The 20,199-nt window shown below is 39.7% G+C and overlaps 1 protein-coding gene across 1 annotated transcript in view; it reads right to left on the bottom strand.

The window, feature by feature from the left end:
- Positions 1-20,199, bottom strand: part of LOC128355326 (rap1 GTPase-activating protein 1-like) — a 74,841-nt gene that overhangs the window by 40,353 nt on the left and 14,289 nt on the right. The window contains exons 2-3 of the mRNA XM_053315572.1: positions 13,506-13,851; positions 13,114-13,301 (exon numbers count right to left, since the gene is read on the bottom strand). Coding sequence (XP_053171547.1) covers positions 13,114-13,301; positions 13,506-13,851 — 534 coding nt within the window. The remainder of the gene's footprint in view (positions 1-13,113; positions 13,302-13,505; positions 13,852-20,199) is intronic.

Genomic DNA, 20,199 nt, shown 5'->3' with positions numbered 1-20,199 from the left:
TTTTCAAAATGATCTGCCAGTATTTTCTCATACTGTATTGGCTGAATGACAAGTGAATTGAACCTCGGCCAAGCTGGTGGTGTCTCTGAGTGCCCCAGTGACTAATTGTGTGATTAGAGTCATTATGTGGATGTGCGGGGCTGCCGGCAGATGCTTCAGGTGGGCACAGTGACTGCCGAGTGAAGAGCACAAAATGAGAGAAAACAGTAAACAACAAAGCCGACCTCAAGCTGAGACTGAAGCAGAGACATTTCTACAGTACATGCTAATATGGTAATGTTCAAGCATGAAACCAGCATGCAGCCTTTATACTTGAAGTTGTTTCGTTTAGAGGCTCAGTACACTAAAGTATATGATTTTGTAGCAAAGCATAAACAACCTTTTCCCACTGCTGAGAACAATGAGTATTTATGAACGCTGCTGTAACTGTTATTTAGAAATCTCATCAACACGTGACATTGTCTTCTCCATTATCCACACAAAAGAATGTGCCACATTTAGTCTACATGTGACAACTTGACCCTCGAGATGGTTTTAGAAATATGTAATTGAAGACAATGACTATGTGCATTGTTGAACAAATGTGAAGAATGATTCACTCTGTCATAAAACCAACCAAACATGCCTTAGAGAAACAATCGCACTGTGATAGTGACTCCGGAAATGCATCATTTCCTCCAGCGTCATTCTTCTTTGCTCACTGTCATCCAACTTGGTGAGGTATGGTGCCTAACACTCAAGTGTCTCCTCAACAGAGATGTAATAGAGCTTGATTACATGGAGTCGACCTCCTGATAATGTTAAACGGCTGCACTCGCAAGCAACATTACCCCCTCAATAAGTCCGAGCTTTTCAATTCATTAGCTGAACACGTCTATACTAAGTGGGGAGGCTAATGAAGCCCAACTGGGAGGAACGTGCGATACTGTAGGTGCTTGTGTGTGTTTGTTGTCATATCATAATTGGTGTTTTTAATCATCTGTGTAAATGGAGAGTGGGAAAAAAAACACTTCAATATGCAGCATTCATTTCAAAGAGAGGAGTAACACCTCTATGTCACAGAGTCAAAGAACTGAACATTTTAATCTTCAAAGACATGTGATTACAGAGTGGCAAAAGAGTGGACAGTACTTCAAAAATATCTTAACATGCATGGCTTTTTCCTCATTAGCCGTGGCATCTGCAGTCTAGCAAGTGAACAGGTGCAGAGAGTAACAGGCGAACCCCATCTGCTAAAATAACCTCCATCATCCCCACGCTGCACTCCGACTGTGCCCTCTGCACAACCTGCGTGAGCAGACCACATTGCAACCGCATTGGATCATAATGTTTTTCTCTCTGAACCTCGCTGAGGAGTGGGCACACCTGTCTGGGTCACGGCAGGGGTCTTTTTTTCCTGCCTCATTTTGATGCAGCCAAAATAGCACACAGTCAGTCCATTTTCCCCCTAAAAAAAGCCACAGTCCCAGTGCTTTGTACCTATAATAAAGCTCAGCTAGACTCTCTCTCCCTGAAACATTTCCAGATATACAACCTGAATCTAATGAGTGCTGCTGTCCCCACTCTGATGGACACAAAAAAACGGCTCAGAAAGGATTTTGTTCTGTTCTCATTGTAAGCCCGCAGAGATAATTAACATTAGTCACATTAATTTTATTATGCAAGATATGAATAATAAGATAAGAGGCTTCATAAAACAACTGCATATTTGGAAGGGGTATATTTATGTAAAGCCCCGAGCTTGAGTGAAATATTGTCGTTTTTAATCATCATGAAAAGATTTAAGTCAAGGTTATTGTAGACAAGGAAAGATCCCTAGAAACACTTAAAGCTATTGTGCAGGTGTACTATAGGTTGGATTTAAGTGAGTCAGACACTGTCAATTATACTCTGTCATTCCTGCAAGATCTACAGTAATGGTAATTAATGCAAATTCTAAGCAATGGCTTTTCATTTTTGCGTTTGAGTTCTTATGTGGATTAGACAGTCGAGTCACACTGGACTTGTTTAAACTGCCTGAAGCTTGAGTTCTGTGCTCTCAGTAGGTGCCATGCAGTAGCTGTCTAAAGTTTCTAAAATTAAAACGTCATCATAACCTTACATGCAAATGTGGGAAGAGAAAAACAGGAGCTGTTTGTTTCGCATTGAATTCAAAGTGAAAAAAATGCAATGCTCCGAGAGTCAACACTTTAATTTATTGATTAGAATGACACTTTATGACATTGGTAATAGTCAGGTGGGGACTGGAGTGGCTTGAATTTGATCATTTTTAAGTTGAGCAGGTGAATCCAGGTGAAAGCAATATTTCCTACATTAACTGTCCTCACCTGTAAAATCAATTTCTATCAGTTTGGACGGAGGGACGGATGTGATCAGAGGAGCCTGAAATGAACTGTGCAGAGCAACCTATGTTCCAGCCAAATGACATTCATTAAGTCTGATCTAAAAGTGGCGCTAAGAGACTTATGGGAGAACACATAAACTCGTCGAACCAAAGAGTGAGATATGGTAGCCAATGAGATCACAGAGCTCCAGCCTCGTTAAGGAAAATAACTATTGTACACTGAGAAACTGTGAAAACTTTGACATCTTTAAAAGGATCCATCACATTAATGGGAGCAGAACACAGCAAAAATGTTGTTGTGTACTCCTCTGGCACTCCATGGTAAAAAGGGAGCTCCAGGATATCTTGGCAGGAGGGTTATGCCCTGTATTTCTAGGCTATGAGTGTCCAGGAATGGTTCAATGAACATTACAATGAATTCAGTTTGGTGCAGTGGCCCGCTCAGCCATCAGATCTCAGTCCAATTGAACATCTGCGATATGAGATGGAGCAAGTCATCCAGGCTGTTCAGGAGGTAAAATGGGGTGAAACTTAATATTAGGAAGGCTCCACTTATATTTTGTTCATGTGATGAGAATGCCATTTAGTGGAAGTCTATATTCAGACCACTAAACAATACATACACTAACTATGCTATACACTGGCAACTGCAATATCGCAATACCTTGTATGTTGAACGTGCAAAATCCTGCTACAATGTGCAATACTGGTGCAATATTATTGTTCTGGTTTTATAAGCTTTAATAGGTTTGTATCATTGGTCTTATTGTCTTTTTTGTCTGTTCTGTATGAATAATGTAAGGTATATAAGTATTATGTAAAAATGGTTGGAAGATAAATATTTTATGAAATGTTTTGTGATGCAGGAACACTGAAACCAAGGAAAATTGTCCTAAGGGGATGATAAAGTATATCTTCTCTTTTCTTATCTTGTCTAATGTGGTGAATGTAAACTGTTTATATGTCCCCATGCCCTGACTCAGTATACCAGCTTTCAATCTGCCCATTGAGCTACAGTTGGCTGCTCTCTTTTCCTGTTTGCTTTAACCTCACGACTCTGATTCCTATATTAGGATGGAGAGCGGCCATTAACAGCAATTTGAAGAGGCAAAGATACCCAATCAGAAGCCTCTTCGACTCACTCTTCCTCGTTGTTCAACACTGAGGACTACTTCATTATCACCCAGCTCTTCATGTCAGCCAAAGGGTGTCTCGGGCTCATGGCCCTGGCACAGCTCAGAGGAAATGGCTGCAAGTCAACAGACATACTTCCAGCTGTGCACAATTCATAATATATCACATTATCTCAAAGAGAACACCCTTGACTGTCAACCAAACACGTTAATATAGAAATTATTTTAATTTATAGTTAGATCACAACACACATTCTGATCATATTATTTTACATTATTTCCAACTAGACAGTAATTTTCGATATATGTCATCGTCAGGCTTCCCCCCTTTTATTGATGAATAGTTATGAACAAAAAAAACACATCCAGAATGACAGTTATTGCAGAAATGCCATGGCATTTATTCTGGCCTTTTCATTGCAGCCCAGCAGGAACTTTAGACTGACGAAGTTAAGCACTATGATTATCGAGCGCAATCAAGTTAATGAGTGTTTAATTGGGAACACTGTGCTGTGAGCAGTTTAACACAGTGAAATAAGCGTATTCTCACCTTTCATGGAGAGCGCCACCATGTCCAAACAATTTTGGGCTACTCAGGTCAAATCAACACGAACAGAAAGCGTGCGTGTGCCAAGGTGAGATGATGGAGCTGTGTGTCTGTTCATACACATATACACACACACACACACACACAAGCAATGCTGTGATGGATTTGAGGCACATGGCAGGTGATCCAGGAAAGCCAATTTTTAACGACAGACACTGTGGTTTGAAGCCACTGTTGTAAATCTTGCTGTCATGGTGCTGTTCCTAACACAAGAGCTGTGTGACAGGCTCGGGAATGGAGATGGAGAGACCCACACACCAACTTCCCTACAGAAAAAAACTGAGACATGTCCTAATTAAGTCATAAACCCTTTTTTAAAAGTGATCCAATCATATATGATATGGAAACAACACCTAATGGATTTGGAGAAAGACAGTCTTTGAGAAATATCTCCCAGTGCCCAAAAGTAATGAATTATTAAATACTAAGTATTTTGTTGATACTGGGACTTTTTAATCTGAGTGCAGTCAGAGACTGATGGAATACACAATTGGCATAATGACTCAGTGATTATAATCACAGAGCTGTGCTGTGGATAGCTAGCAACTGCACAACCCAGCCCTGAGGTGACATTAGCATGCGCTACAGACCTGTTTGCAACAGAGAGGAACCAAACCTTCATAATGAAATTCAGCGGGTGTGCAAGGGTGAATTCTCCTGTGATGAGACTGAATCATCATTGCACCTTCAGTTTTCCCCTTCCAGTATACCCTCCCATTGTCCTTTTCAGACTCATTATGACTCAGTTTTATATGAGTCTATATGCCCCATTTAATGTATAATGATAAAGCATTGTGGGGCTTTTTTTAGCTGCTGGGGAGCTGGCCGACGGCCGGGTAAACAAAAGGATGAAATCCGTCTGAGCAATAGAATACATTCTTTTGCTTTACTGCATATGACACAGACACAAACACGAACACTAGCAGAAAAATTTACAATTGTAAATAAGATTTAGTCTCCCTCACTGTTTTCCTATTTCCATCCCTCAGTCAACTCAGGGACAGACTGTGCTCACGCAAAATAAAAAACAAAAATGATGAGCAAGTAACATGTTTGTGATGGCACTGATATTTGCTGCCTTGATTCCATGCCATTGGAACTTCTTATTAATATATAGTATACTGTAATATAATAAAATCAATAAAACATCCGAAAAACATATAAACATGGACTTGAATATAAAAAGGTAAATAACCCACAGCCCTGAACAAACAGGATCATGGATTCCTTACCAGAGAGGAATATAAATGAAATATTGCACATAATAGTGGTATCAGTTGTTCTGTAGAGGTTATGATCTCAAAGGTGTGCGCTCTACATGCCCAGCTGGCATAACACACATAGCTCTGCTCCCTGTCTTCCTCCATCTGCTCTTACCCCTTTATTTACACTCACACGTTCCTTTCTCCATGCTGGGAGACTACCTACCAAGCAGCTCCACTATCTCCACTTTGATCATATGCAGTTGGCCAAAGCCTTAAGAAGAGATACATTTTCTGAGTGAGGAAAATAATCATATGCACACATTGAAAATCTTATTACGAGCCATGAAAAAAAAAAGAAGTCAGGGTTGAGATAAAGAGGAAGAGGAAGGAGGGCCTGCTAAAAATACACTTCTTATCATCTTTTCACCCTTTTTAAATATGTCTATATTCAGGTTGTCATTTTTATCAACACTTAATTCTTTTTCAAGGCTATTAAATTGGAGGGGCGTGCTTTTATTAAAAATACTACGCATAAAACTGCAGGCCAAATCAAACCCCACCTATGTGTTCTTCATGTAGAGTCAACGACCCCTAACATACAACAGAATTGAGCTAAGCCATGATGTCAAATCATGTTTCATTCTGCTTTTAGATGACTGAATTTAGATATTTCATCAAAATCATGGTTGGAAGGGTTTGTATCTCAAAGACTTGAATACTTGGAACTATTTGCTAAGGGTGGAGGCCGTCGAGCATGAAACAAAGATAATTGATGATAATTGTGTTTTCCAGTAAGGAGAGGACTCACCATAAGTTTCTGCTCCTGGAGAAGCTCTTGTCAACTCTGTAGAGAAACAAATTGACAGCAGATTAATCTTGGTTCTCATTACTGAAAGATGAAAGTTGAGGAGGCAAAAACAAAGAAAGATGTGTAAAGAAGTCAAACTGATAACTAAATCGTATTGTTAGAATAGACTTTCATCTGATAATCTTTATCTGATAATCTTCCCTTTTTATTTAGACTAAATAAAAGTAGATATAAAGTTATAAAAAATTGAAGTTTTAATGAGCTTATATTTTTACCATATCTATGGAAATACTTGATAAAAACCTCAAAAGTAAACATGCTTATCATTTGTCCTTTGTTGGCCACCTGAGGCAGCACAACAAGCTGTAAACCCTGACGTATGATCAACTCATTAAGTTCTAAGCACACTTCTTGTTAATTTACACATCAAGAAGACAGATGTGGAGATGTGTTTAATTGATTAAGATAAGTCCAATAATCTCCTTTTACCTCACTAACTGTTTCTCCAGGAAAATAACTGGCTCTTCACTACCTTTATCTCTCTCCTGTTTGGTGTGCGGCAGGTAGCATATAGTTGTTGTTTTTTCTTGAATACAGCTGTCTGCCGAAAATGATGCTGATGAGAATGAACCGAAACTACAAAGTTGTGGGTCTCTAAAACAAAAACAATGAGCTAAAAGATGCTACAATGGTCTGTAGAGCTCAGGAACACTGCAGAGTTGGGCGACAATTCTCTGTAGGTTTGTCATTACAGATGACGCCCTTTCAATTACACACGGTGATTAGATCCATTGGTAATGTACATTTTTTTACATTAGAGCAGCTTAACAATCTACCCCAAAATGTGGCTCCTTGAAGCCAGTTGAATGTGATCCACATCACCGCCCTCCACTGATCCCTTTTCTTCCCTCCACTTCCTTTATCTACTCCTCTGCCTGCCAGCCACTTGCTAAGTACATCTACAGTGGGATCATCTCAAGGATGGAAAAGGGCGGGTGGCAGATGTGCTGTGCGGGCAGACAAACAAAGCACTGGAGTCTAGAGATTTTGGAATGAGGAGGTGTTTTAGCACAGGTCTCACCAAAAGGAGAGTCAAATATCACACACGATTAAAGGGTAAATTAAGGTAGGACCAAAGCATGTGTGTAGGATATAGTAAGAAATATTTTTGCTTTAATATTTTTGTTTTCAGAGGAGAAGTACCCTGTGACTGTTACAAGGAAAGATAGTTTGGCATGAGGAATTACAGAGAGCGAAAGAAAATAGTGTGTATGTGTGTTCATGAGTAAAATTAACTGCCAGGAAAAGAGAAGGACGGAGTTGGAGATTAAAAACAAAGAGCCAGCAATAGAAAGAAAAAAAGTGTTTGGGCTATTTTTCTCTGCTGGTGTCGAGTTGTGGATAATTGGTATACTCTCTTTCTATTAACACTGCATACCGATTTTACAGGACAAATTCTCCCACCTGGACAAATCTTTAAATCAGCCCCAGAGCAGACGCTGGTTGTGGCCAATCAATTGACTGATAATTACCACTTATCCCTTCCTCTCCAGGGCTAAGTCAAATAATTTGCATTGGCATTCGATGCTGAGACACTCACAGACACCTGCTACATCCTTCAGTAAACAACAAAATGAATGTACCATAAATGTAATTGAAGCCAGTTTTTCCTTCGAGAGTATAAGAGAAAAAAGAGGTAAAATTTGTTTAAAGGATAGAGTGTAATAGTAATGTGTCAGGAGGACTGAGTTTCAACTCAATGCGGGGTTACTGCAGAGCCTTTTGAGAAAATCTCCATTTCTCAACCTTTCCAAGATTTCTGTAGAAGTAAAAATACTTATTGGATTTTTATGCTGGTCGTTCACTACTGTAGCAGTTTGCCACCAATATCTGTTTACATTGACAGGAAGACAGTATTTCTTTGATTCTCTCGTTTCCTTGTCTCACCTCATGAAAAACCTTTCAAAATGATAAATGAGATTCCCCTCAATGTCAAAAACCATTTAAGATTTTTACAGAGGAGAATTTGGAAAAAAAAAGCACAGCATTCACAGGCTTACTGCACGTCTCATGTGAGTTATTATCACCTCCATGAAATATTCATACTGTAGACAGGCATCTTATTCAGTTTTAAAATCATTTATTTATGCATTGGAGGGTTTGGGATGCATAAGAACAGAGTGTACTGTATGATACTGTATGTGTTCACAATGAAACCCATAGTTTACTTTGACCATGCCTAAAACATGCCTTCACATATCATAAAACATGCCTTCATACACACACCTGTGCCCCACCTTGTCTATAGTACAAGAGTAGTTGATTTTTTCCCCTAAAAAGACAAATAAGCACTGTTGTTATGAACACTATAGACCGGATCATTTGATATAATAGTACAATAAATGCATTAGGGTTGCAACTAAACTGTTTTCATTATCATTTTAAGTTTGAAACTTGTTGAAATGGCCATGAGTCACATTAAAATTACTTGTGAATATGTGAAAATGATTAATCGTTTAACTAACAACTCGTTTCGGCCTTACTGTAAATGCAGTTTATTAACTCAGAGAAGTGGATTCAGTATGAAGTTACTCTTTAAAGGAGAGCTTCACATTTTTTCAAGTTTATCTTAAAACAACAGTCAGGTATCCAAATCAACACTGAACCAGGTTTGCACTAAATCATTACTTCTGTTCATACTGGTTGTTTAAAAATCCCTTATGAATCAGCTCTCAATGTAAGTGATGGGGGACAAAATCTACAGAAAAATGTATTTAAATTCAAGTATAAGTCTTAGAACAAAATTCCCTCTTTTTGTTTCCCTAGACAGTGTCTCCCTGTAGCAAAAAGAGGGAATGTTGTACTAAAAAGGTGATCATTGTAGAAGATATCCACTTGTTTGGAGAAAATTTACACAGCTGAAGCCTTATAGAAGAATACATATTCACACAAAACGAGGGCTGTTGATTTTGGTCTCTCTTAGATTTAAAGTGGATTAGGAAGGGATTTCTAAACAGTATGAACAGTAGGTATGATTATCTGTTTTAATGTTCGTATGGGATCCTGACGATTATTTTAAACAGACTTGAAAAACTGTGAACCCATCCTTTAAGCAGCAGTGGGTCAGATATTCAATAACATGCCCAGACCACTAGGTGGGAGGATAGAGCTCAGTGGTCAAACTGAGGGTCTGTTACATGTCTTATCTGTGTATCTGTGCACATCTCTGCCTTCATTCTGACATCCCTCTGTTCCTACCAGCTCTGTAGCTTTTCCACCTCCCTCTCTCCCCTCTCTCCTATTTCAGCACTTATGTCTGTTGTCAAAATATTGGCTAAAGTTGTATGAGAGAGGATGGAATGATGTAAGAAATTGAAACAGTATCTCATCTGCCTGTCAGACATCAAACATGTTATTTCGTGAACCTTTTGCAGTGCACACTCTTAGCACTCGATACTGACGTTAGCCACAAGCCACCTTTGAACACTTTCCGGTAAATGTATTTGACATGCAAACACTGACATTAAGCGTGTTGCTGGTAAGGACTCGGCTCTTTTGTTGTGTTTGTTGCGCAGTGTTGCGAATGGAAATATTAGCTTGCCAGTCAGCGATACGCTTGGTGATCGTCCCCCTGCTGACACAAGCAACATACTGTTTTGGTGAGCAACAGACCATCATACAAACAACTACACCTCCATCCACTGTGGAAGCACATGACACTCACTCCAAGGAAGGACACACATAAATAGGTTGAAGGTAACACAGTGGGCTTAGCTAACATGACATCCCAAATCAACAGAGATGTTATATAGTTGAAGTGCTTTAAAGATTGTGAGATTCATGGCTCATTATAAAGACATAAAAATAGATGGACAACCTCACTTAATGGCTAATTTCCCATGTTAAATGCCTGCATGGTCTTATAATCACATTAATTATCTCCTAATGTAGAGAGATAATTTAATTTTACATTAGCTCACATAACCTTGGTGAGGTTGATAGTCGTTTATAGCAGGAATGCTCCTCCCCATCCCTGTACAGAAATTCTAAATAGTCCAAAGGATTCTTTTTTTATGAAGTTTTTGTAATTTTTTTTTTTAATTATCTTGTTTTTTCTTATGATGATGATTTCTTTTGAGTATCACATGGTCAGCTGAGAGAAGAAACAGCTAAACCTAAACCACAGCATGTCTTCCTCTAACAGGAAAAGCGACAATAGAAATTTCAACCTGTTAGACAGAAAGCTCAATGAATTACGCTAAATGTGAGTAATCGATACAAGATGCAGCTAAGATGCAGCTGAGTGTATGCTGTCTTTGAGGGGAAGGACTGAGTAGTGTTACTATTCAGAGCGAGATTGTCAAGAGCACTTCAGTAATTATGCTACATCAGCACTCTTCCTCTGCTAGACTCTGTAAATCAGGGCTGTTAGGTTCAATAAGTAGGGCTCCAACGTGCACAGTAATAAAGTCTGATTTATGACAAACTGAGATTGACACAAATCTACAGTTTTCACATTTCCTCTATTTTCAGCCAGTCCACTCTGATATATACCAGCTGGTCTGCATGAACATCTGCAGCAGCGGCAGCAAACCAGAATCTAACCAGCTAATAAAATTTTCTAGCTGCCATCAAACTTTTTCAACTAAATTCAACACAGTGTTAGTGGCATTGGCCCCCTAAGCCTTAAGGGGGGGAAGAGGAAGCATTTCACTGGTTCTTGGGAAAGAATGCGGCTCGGCAACTTCCTGATAATGGTAATAGTAAATATTTTAATCTCAAAATCATGTCCACAGTTGAGTAGACAAATCTACAGAATAAATCACCAATGTAATAAATGGAGTGACTCAAGCAAGAAAGCAACATTTCCACAAAGTTGTCATGGGTGGAATAAAAATGAAAGACATCTAATTAAGGAAATCAATAAAAACTCTTGCTATGAACACCTGCATGCTGATACACATACTCTCATTAAATGTATCTTTATAAGCATGCCAAAGTCTCTACAACAATTACATGGGTCAAAGAGATGAAAAGCAGAATACAGTAGAGCTGAACAGCAGAAATGCCTGAAATTAAGGTGTACTGTGTGTATCACATCATCCTCCTCCTCATTAGGTATAATACCCAGGAGGGAAACCGTAACAGAGCAGTGGGTTATGTGCACAATACTATAATCTTTCACAAGGGTGAACATTTTCCAGTTGTCTTCAGGCTTAAAGCTGACTTTACTCACCAGCAGGGAACCAGCCAGCAATCATTTTGAGCCTTTTAAAAACACCAGCACCACAACCTTAAATCTCAGAATAGACAACTCACTCACATCAAACAAGGCCTTTAAGCTTATGTTTGTGTAGGGGTGTTTATGAGGGGGCACCGACCTCGCTTGCTCATTGCTAGGGTTTATGGATTTTAAGTACAAGTGGGAGGTTTAAAGAAAAAGTTTACTGAATATCAACCTTGCAAACAATATTAAAAATACCCGATCACCCACACAGCCCTCTAACATCTATTGTTTTCTAAAATCATTTCGCCTAGTTCACATAATTGCCCGCTTTTAAATTTGCATACTACTGAAAGAGTGTCACATCAATAAGCAACTGGCACAGGCGGCAGTAAAATTGATGCTCAAATAAGGCACAATTTCCAGTTGTTTTTTAGCTCATTAGGTTTTTGTTAGCAGTTTCTTACAAACATTTTGTAGAAAACAGCCATGTTATTATTGGCTAACGGCAATTTCCATTAAATTGCATGCGGAAATTATGCTGCAACAAAATTAATTCTTCAAAGACAGATGCTGAAATGAATGTAGACCGGTAATTTGATGGTCCAAGTCTAGGCTTTATCCATTTCTGTTTAAGAATCCTTTCCCTGTTATTCATTTGGCATTAATTTCCCTGGAGGGACTTGCTTATCAAGAATAAGGCTTTTAACAACAGGGAAACATTTTGTTGACAAGTGTGCAAACAAGCTGAAATAGACACATTGACGTAAAAAAGTGAATCATTAATTTCCTAGAAACAAACATGTTAATTCAACTCAGACAGCAGCATATTTTCAAACTATCTCGAGGCAATAGCAGTTTAGAGATAAAAGCAGTTTGCCTGTGACTAGAAAGTTATCAGATTAGATCATGGATGGCATGAAATTTTTGGGGCAAAGTAAAATGAAAAAAAACAAGAGCACATCTAAATGAGATTTTCACTCAAAGTTCATCAACATGAAACTCTTACGTCACCACTGCGTTCATAGTTTTTAGGCAACCTGGGGGAAATGAGGCAAGCTTTTAACACAACATTGATTAACATCATCATGTAAATCTGATTTCCTCATGTGTAAGCACGCAGTTGTCTTTTAATTCAGTCAGCTCTCACAGAGCTACATTAGCAATAGTATGGAGTCTTATTTCTGATGATATCAATGTGAGCCCAATATGTGCTCTCCTTATAGCTCTACTTTGGCATCAACAAACTCCTGATGTAAATATCTGTCTCTTTGCATGTCAAATGCTTCACTATGTTCAGCAGCTAGTCCCTACTTTATCTGTATCTATATTTATGTCTATGTATCTATATTTGGTGTCATACAAGTTATTTGCAGTGGGTTCATCAGAGCGTGGTGGAAAAAAGTGGTTGAGAAAAAAACAAAACAAGCAAAGTTGCAGGCATTAAAACTCTATAAGGAGAAGGGTTGGAGAAGGAATTTTGGTTGGCCTAAAAGAAGTCCTGGCAAACCGTCAGGAAGGGGAAGCAGAGCTTATCCCAGGCTGTTTTCAGCAGAGGTGAAGGACTGTTGACCTTGACTTGGGACATTGTTGGGCAGTGGAAGGAACACTTTACGTATTGCCATGTGTTTTTGTGTTTGCAGCTGTGTGCAGCATCTCTTCATTGTCTTGCGAGTTATGCATTATTTAGACTATGTATTGCATTATCATGTATGGCTTGACTGCAGCTCTGTGTAGCACTTTGGGCCCAAGACAAATTTCCCTTGGGACATTGAAGTTTATCTTATCTTACTTTGAGGATCCCCTAAACCCGAACAACATGCCTTCTTTGGAGGAAGCAGAGTTGGACAACTTGAGGGAGGCCTTGCTCATATCCCTGACAGAGATCTGGCAGACGTAGTCATAAAGCTCCTCAGTGGCAAGGTGCCAGAAGGCGATGAGATTCACCCTGACATGCTGAAGGCTCAGGACATTGTTGCGCTTTCATGGCTGACAAAACAGGGGACCAGAGGGTGTGCTCCAATTATTGGGGGATCACACTACTCAGCTTCACTCAGTATGCTTATGCCAGGATGCTGAAAAGGAGGCTCTGGCCATCTGTCGCACCTCGGATTCAGGAGGAACAATGCAGATTCTGTCCTGGCCTTGGAATAGTGGAGCAGCTCTTCACCCCTGAATGGATACTTGAGGGGTCATGGGAGTTTGCACATCCAGTCTACATGTGGTTCGTTGAGTTGGAGAAGGCTCACAATCGTGTCCTTTGAGGTGCCCTGTGGGTGGTGCTGCATGGGTATGGGTTACCAGGTCCGTTGCTGCGAGCCATTCGGTCCAAAAGAACTGCAGTGAAGGCTGTGTCTGTATTCTCGGCAGTAAGTGAGACTCATTCTCGATGGGGGTTGGGCTCCGACAGGGTTGTCCCTTGTAAATGTTTCTGTTTAAGATTTTAATGGACAGAATCTCAAGACACAGTCGGCGTTTGGAGACTTCAGAATTGTCTCTCAGCTTTTTGCAGATGATGTGGTTCTGTTGGCTTCAACACACCATGACTTTCAGTAGTCACTGGGACAGTTTGTAGCCAAATCTGAAGCAGCCAGGATGAGAGTCAACGATTCCAAATCTGAGGCCATAGAGCTCTGTCGGAAAAAGGTGGACTGCTTTCTTTGGGTTGGGAGCGAGTTTCTGCCCCAAGTGGAGGAGTTAAAGTCTCTTGGGATCTTGTTCTCACATTAGGGTAAGATGGCGTGTGAGGTTCTCAGTATCAGCAGTGATGCAGGCATTGTACTGGACTATTGTGGCGAAGAAGCTGAGATGAAGATTTGTGACTGAATAGCTTCAATTGGCTCAATAAGTGTATCAGTTATATTTAGAGAAATAAAAGCTCCATAGCCTTATTGAAAAATATAAAACCAACAGAAAAAGTTCTTAATCATTCCTAAAATTATTGTACAGCTTGATGCTGTTTCAAAAATCTTGTGCCCTACACTTTCGAGTGTAGTAGTATTGGTTAGTGGCATCTGCCCGTGCACTCAAGCTAGCTTCAAATCTGACTTCTACCACAGAAATGTCAAATTGAGCCTCATGAGTGCTGTCTAGGCATACTTGGCAGACCCTGCAAGCAGCAAAACACAATAGTAAAAGTAATTTCATTGCCTCATGAATTCTAATGTGTAGTGTGGCTGAGCGGCTCACTGCTCATAAACCAAAGTGTTTTCATATCTTAAAAGTTCACGTTCTACCGACTGCCATAAAATTATCACTTGCTCACATGCAAGACTGTGAATAACAAAAGCCAGCATTCCTCTTTTACATCCTTTTTCATACTTCATACTGAAGAGATATTGAACTTATCCACTGCCACCAAAGTGAAGACATTGCTGAAGGCTCTCTGTTTCTTTCCTCAGAGTGAAATGCACTGCTTAAATTGTCCTTTAATTGAATCCTTTATCTCACAATAACTCAATATTAAAGGCACTTAATAGCATGTATGAATGTTGTTGATGACGAATGAAATGTGCATTTTTAATATGTTTGTTTCCTCCAACAGGAATCGAGTGGAAATAGGAACCTCACCTTGTGTTTTGATCTTTGTTTACAACTAAAGGCCTGATTAATTTCCTCAAACTGGCAGCACATTCAAATATTGTTTATTAGCCTTCACTGTCCACCCAGGAAAAAACAAGCTGGAACAGGTAAACATGAACAAGACAATTAATCATGATCCTGATGAGCCAATCACATGCACAAAAGGAATCTCTTTAGCCTCTTCCTCTGTGGCCTTGCACCTTAATAAACTCATTTCATTATTTCAACTATTATTTCATCTAAGTATCTATTTACTATGCTGTAAATCATGCTGTAAATTAGGAGAGCACAGTGCTGACAGTAAATGACCTTGTCAGAGTCGTCTAGTTCTGCAGTTGCTTAGCAGGTGCAATCCAAGTCCCTGAGCAGCCTCACACCTTCCTCTGACTACTCCTCTGTGACACAGTAATGTTGGGTTAGTAACAGAGTGCAACAGGTGCACCTAATGCTCCACAGTTTTATTATAGTTAGCTGGCAAATTCCAAAATGAATACACATTTGAGAGATTAATCCTCAATCATCTTACCCTCCATAAGCTCCAAATGTGAAACTCCTTTTCCTTTGAGGCATCCTGCTGAACAGCTGATGAGGCTTCCCAGGAGGGGGGCGCAGAATATCAGACCAATTTACAACACAGGGCTACAGTATGACAGTCATACCTCTACCTTTTTCTATCTCTGTTTCTCTCTGCACCTCTCCTCGCTTTCTACACCTCTAACACTTTCCTTTCTCTCCTCCCTCCTTGTCTGAGCCCTCACTGGGTGTGTGTGTTTTTTATTTTATGTGTGCACCCTCCCTCCTTGTGTCTCTTCTATGCTCTCTGACTAAATAGCTCCTATCCCTGCCAGATTAAGAGAAAGGTGCGTCCGGCGCTTCTGTTGTCCTGGTAACAAACAGGATGATTTCTCAGGCTTTATCTTTTTTTTTTTATTACCAGCAGGATGGTGGCACAAAATACATAATTTTCCTGCCTACAGTATGTCCTGGCAATGTCCCTCAATGTCCCCTGCTGTTCAACTCTGACAAGCAATTCTCATGATGTGAATCACAAGAGCTCTTTGCTCAAAGAGCTCTTAAAAAAGGACAAGCAATCTATATAAATCTCAAAATGTCACAATATGATTTAGATCATGCCTGTTGAAATAAAGTTAAACCTGAGAATTGCTATTCTCACAAGGCCTTCTTCAAAGTCTAACAACTGCAACAAAGTACAAATAAACTATTATCATGGTGTGAATCACAAGAGCTCTTTGCTCAAAGTTTGTTCAATGGTCATTGTGGGAAATAGACCTGTAGAGGTACCAATACAATACGAGGTTGGTCAGAGAGACATTAACTCTTTTCTGCAGTGGACTCTGATGACACAGATGAATCTGATATTTTTTGCCATGCTAGCTGAGTGCCTCTGTGGATGGCAGATGAAATATCTCAACAACTGGACTGGCAGACATGCATGATCCCAAGAGGTTGAATTTTACTGACTTTGATGATCCCCCGACTTTTCCCCTAGCACCACCATGAGGTTAACGTTTGTAATTTTGAGTGAATAATCTCAACAACTATTGGATGCATTGTCAATTAATTTGATACACGCAGTTCTGCCCCCCTTATGATAAATGTAATCACTTTGATCTGTTGACTTTTCTTCTAGTAACAATCAATCAAATCAATAATTTCATGACTTCATACCTGCAGAAAAACAAATCACATCATCATGAGCCAGGGCTTTGGGTTTATTTACCTAATGTTACATGCCAACACCCACATAATAAACTTGCTTGACTTCAGCATGTTAACAAGCTGACTTAGCATTTAGCTGAAAGCGCACCTGTGGCTAGGTATGCAGGTGCAACCTTGGAAAGATACATAATTGCAGTAGATCCTCTCCCAGAAATTCTAAGTACTTTAATTAGTCTGCAGAAGTCTAAATAAGTCACTTTCCACCACTGAACATTTGACTGGTTGTTAATTCAGACACTTTGATGCTGTGGGGAAAAGCTCCACTCTGTCTGTCTGTTTCTCGCTGCCAGTCTGTTCCGATTGATCAGCGACGGTTCAACTGAACCAAGCCAAAGGGTGATCTAAAAATGTGTGATCTAATTATTACTTGTTTTTGTCAGTCAGTGGAAAACAGTAAAATAATGATTGATATAGGCTGTTTGATAGTAAGGTTGTTTCAAAGAGACAAAATGTGGGATTGCAAAACTATAACTTTGCTCCCCCTAAATAAATAATGGGGATGCATTTGCTCCACTTGCTCCATTGTTTAGGCATCTATCTGGCCTCACAGCAACAGTCACAGTTACAGCCTCACAGTGCTGCTAATGTGGCTGTAGATTCAGTCACAACACACCATATACATTTTTAAATTTAGTAAGGCTTAAACATCAAAGTTAGACATGTGGTGTGGTCCAAGCAGAGGAACTGTAACGACAGACGCAGGAGTCACTAAACCGACACATTGACAGCTTCAACATTTATATACAGCATTAGGCGACTATTTAAACCCCTCTAGATATGAAGTGGGATGCTGCACATGTTCAGGACTGAAATATTCCTGTGATCTGGCAGAAACTTTGCATTGAGCTAGAAATGAAATGCAATATCAAGGAGTCATGCTAGCTTACATCAGGCACTTATTTAGTACGTCTCCTTTTCATTTTAATTCGACTGTCATTGGAGTCTACATGTCCAACCTGAACCTGATGACTTGAAAGCAAACTACGTATTTGAGATTCACTGTCAGTATGAGTTTAATAAATCTGTCCTGTGAATGTAAACATTTTGTTCAACAACACCTTACTTTGCTATAAATGTATCTTAGATATATCTATATCTTAGATAACAACTCCTACTGAAATGGGGTTAGACTGTAAAGAAGGAATGCCAAAATATCATCTGCTGCACCAAACCTCTCATGTTACCTGACCTATTTTGGCCTGTCAATTCCAGCTCTGAAGCTAACATTAAAATATTTGCCCTGATTACACAACTCAGAGAGAAATTCCTCCTTGAATGCACTGAGTATATCAAACAGGGAGGCATGTGAAAGTGACACCCGTGTCAGGGTGTGGTTAAAGTGATATCTTTTTCAATCTGCTGGCAGAGCACATATGTGCTTATAGTCAAACAAGAAAGGACAATCTTACATCTCTTCTAATATCTCCGTCTTGTCTCTTCTCATTGTCTTTCCTCTCTGTTTCACCTCCCTCTCTGGATCCTCCGTTCTGCTCTTCTCTCCTTTCATGCCCTCCCTTTGCCTCCGGCTGCTTTTTTCCCACTGTCTGTCTTATATATGGTTTATTTGAATAAATTATTAAGTTTCCTTCTATGATGGGACTGTAAATCCTTCCTTGATCTATCTGGTTCAGGAGCATTGATTGACCTCTTGTCCCACTTCACATCAGTGGTAACGTCGGCCTACCCTGGTGACACCTCAGTCAACCTTTCTTGATCCTATTAGGTCTGACTTGTCTCTGGCCAGACACGGGCTATAAATCAAATCAGAAGTTTAGAGGAGATGATGCAGGAATGTGTCCCCAACAAGGTCCTTCAGCTCCTTCATTGATTGATATTGATGTTGATAACCTTGCATTGATGCATTACATTTGACAATTCTGCCTTTCAAATCAGGTGTCTATTGTGAAAACGGACCTATAGTAGAAAAATTATACTGTAAGATGAAGTGACGTTCACTGCAGATTAAGAGCAAATTCATTGAATAGTTTGTATTATCTGATATATTTGGGTCATGACCTAAGGCTGACGTCAAATATATTTGAGCTTGAATCAAACAGACATTCAAGATCCCTTCTCAGCAGAGGTGGTTCAGTCTTAAAGGATCTGCCTGTGGTGAAGTATTATGAGGGTTTCTTAATTATATAACCTCATTATTTTAGTCTTTGTGTTTATCCTTTGTAAACATCTGAAATCTGTCAGCTTTTTATGCTTTTATTTATTTATCTGAAAAAGCATGTATTTTCAAGGCATAGTTTACTCTAGTCCAAAGGCATAAATGTACATCTTCCTCGAGTCAGATCCTATTTTATTTCGAGCAAAGGGGACATGAATGACTGCTCCTCCTTTCCAGTCAGTGTGCCCTGGTTCCTCGGCTGATAATGACACTGAAATGTAATGTCTCTAACAGAAAGATTCTCCAGAGCCAGACTTCTGCTGACAAACTTGTTATTGTCGCTACAGTAATGTAGTTTCAAGAGCTCTTTTCACCGTTGCTTATCCCTGGTGTCCCTCAAAACATGTCCTTAGAGAGGATGTGGGAGAGAAAAAAAAGAGAAAAGAAAAAGCTATTTACCCAGAGTGATCCGTGTGAGTCAGGTGAAAGGGAAAAGGCAGTTTGGTGTAATTAGTCTCTGTCTGCAGATTTCATTGGGAAAATGTAGCAGGCTGGTTGGAGTGCTTCTTCTAAAATGGGTCAGGGTCAGCCGTGACTTTGCAGACTTGACTGGCGATGGGAAGAGTGCGACAATGACGAGAGCCTGCCCTCTGTGAGATGGGGGTTCAGGAGACCCTGAAACAGTGCTGTCACAATGGTAGATAAATACTTCACTAGCAAAACACCTCCAGACAAAGAGATAGAGTTATAACTCAGAGTAAACTAGCTTGTTATCCAAACACTATGTCGAGTGTAAAATGATCCATGTTGTATGACATGAAAGGAAAAATATGGAGAGTTATATAATAATAATTGCACAGAATGAAGGTTAGGAAGTATGGGAAGAAACTATAAAAAAAAGAAAATTATAGGTGGTGGAAATTCTGCATTGATTTTCTCATCTGCAATGTTTAGTACATAAAAAAGGGAATATAACATGGATAAAAACCGAGAGGTCCTATGACTGTCTTGTGGTTCATACTGCAGTCTACATCCCTGCCTCTACAATAAATAACTACTGATGTTGTGGGAGTTCAGCACAACACATTCCTCTGAAAGTACCTTATTGACATGTCATCCAAACAGACCGCAGTCTCCTCAGGTGAGACTAGCCAGTAAACCTTCAAGTGTAGCAACAGCTCAGCTAACGTGGGTCTTAAGGGCTAAAGGAGCTATTGCATACTTACAGTACAGTCCCTCCCCTGTGGCAACAGCAAAGCAGGACACACACATTAAATATTTACCATCTGTGCGCACAACTACTTCCCTGACAAGATCGAAAGGACAACAGGCTCTGACTCAGCGGCCTAAAATGCCCACGATCATGTTTGAGCAAACATCACAAAATCGTCAGTAAGAAATTACATTTTAAAGTTTGGACTTTCATCATTTGTATTTTTAAGG

The sequence above is a fragment of the Scomber japonicus genome, chromosome 3 (genome assembly GCF_027409825.1).
Source record: "Scomber japonicus isolate fScoJap1 chromosome 3, fScoJap1.pri, whole genome shotgun sequence".
NCBI lineage: Eukaryota > Metazoa > Chordata > Actinopteri > Scombriformes > Scombridae > Scomber > Scomber japonicus.
The sequence above is the reverse complement of the archived record's forward strand: the minus strand, read 5'-3'. Positions and strand labels throughout refer to the sequence as shown.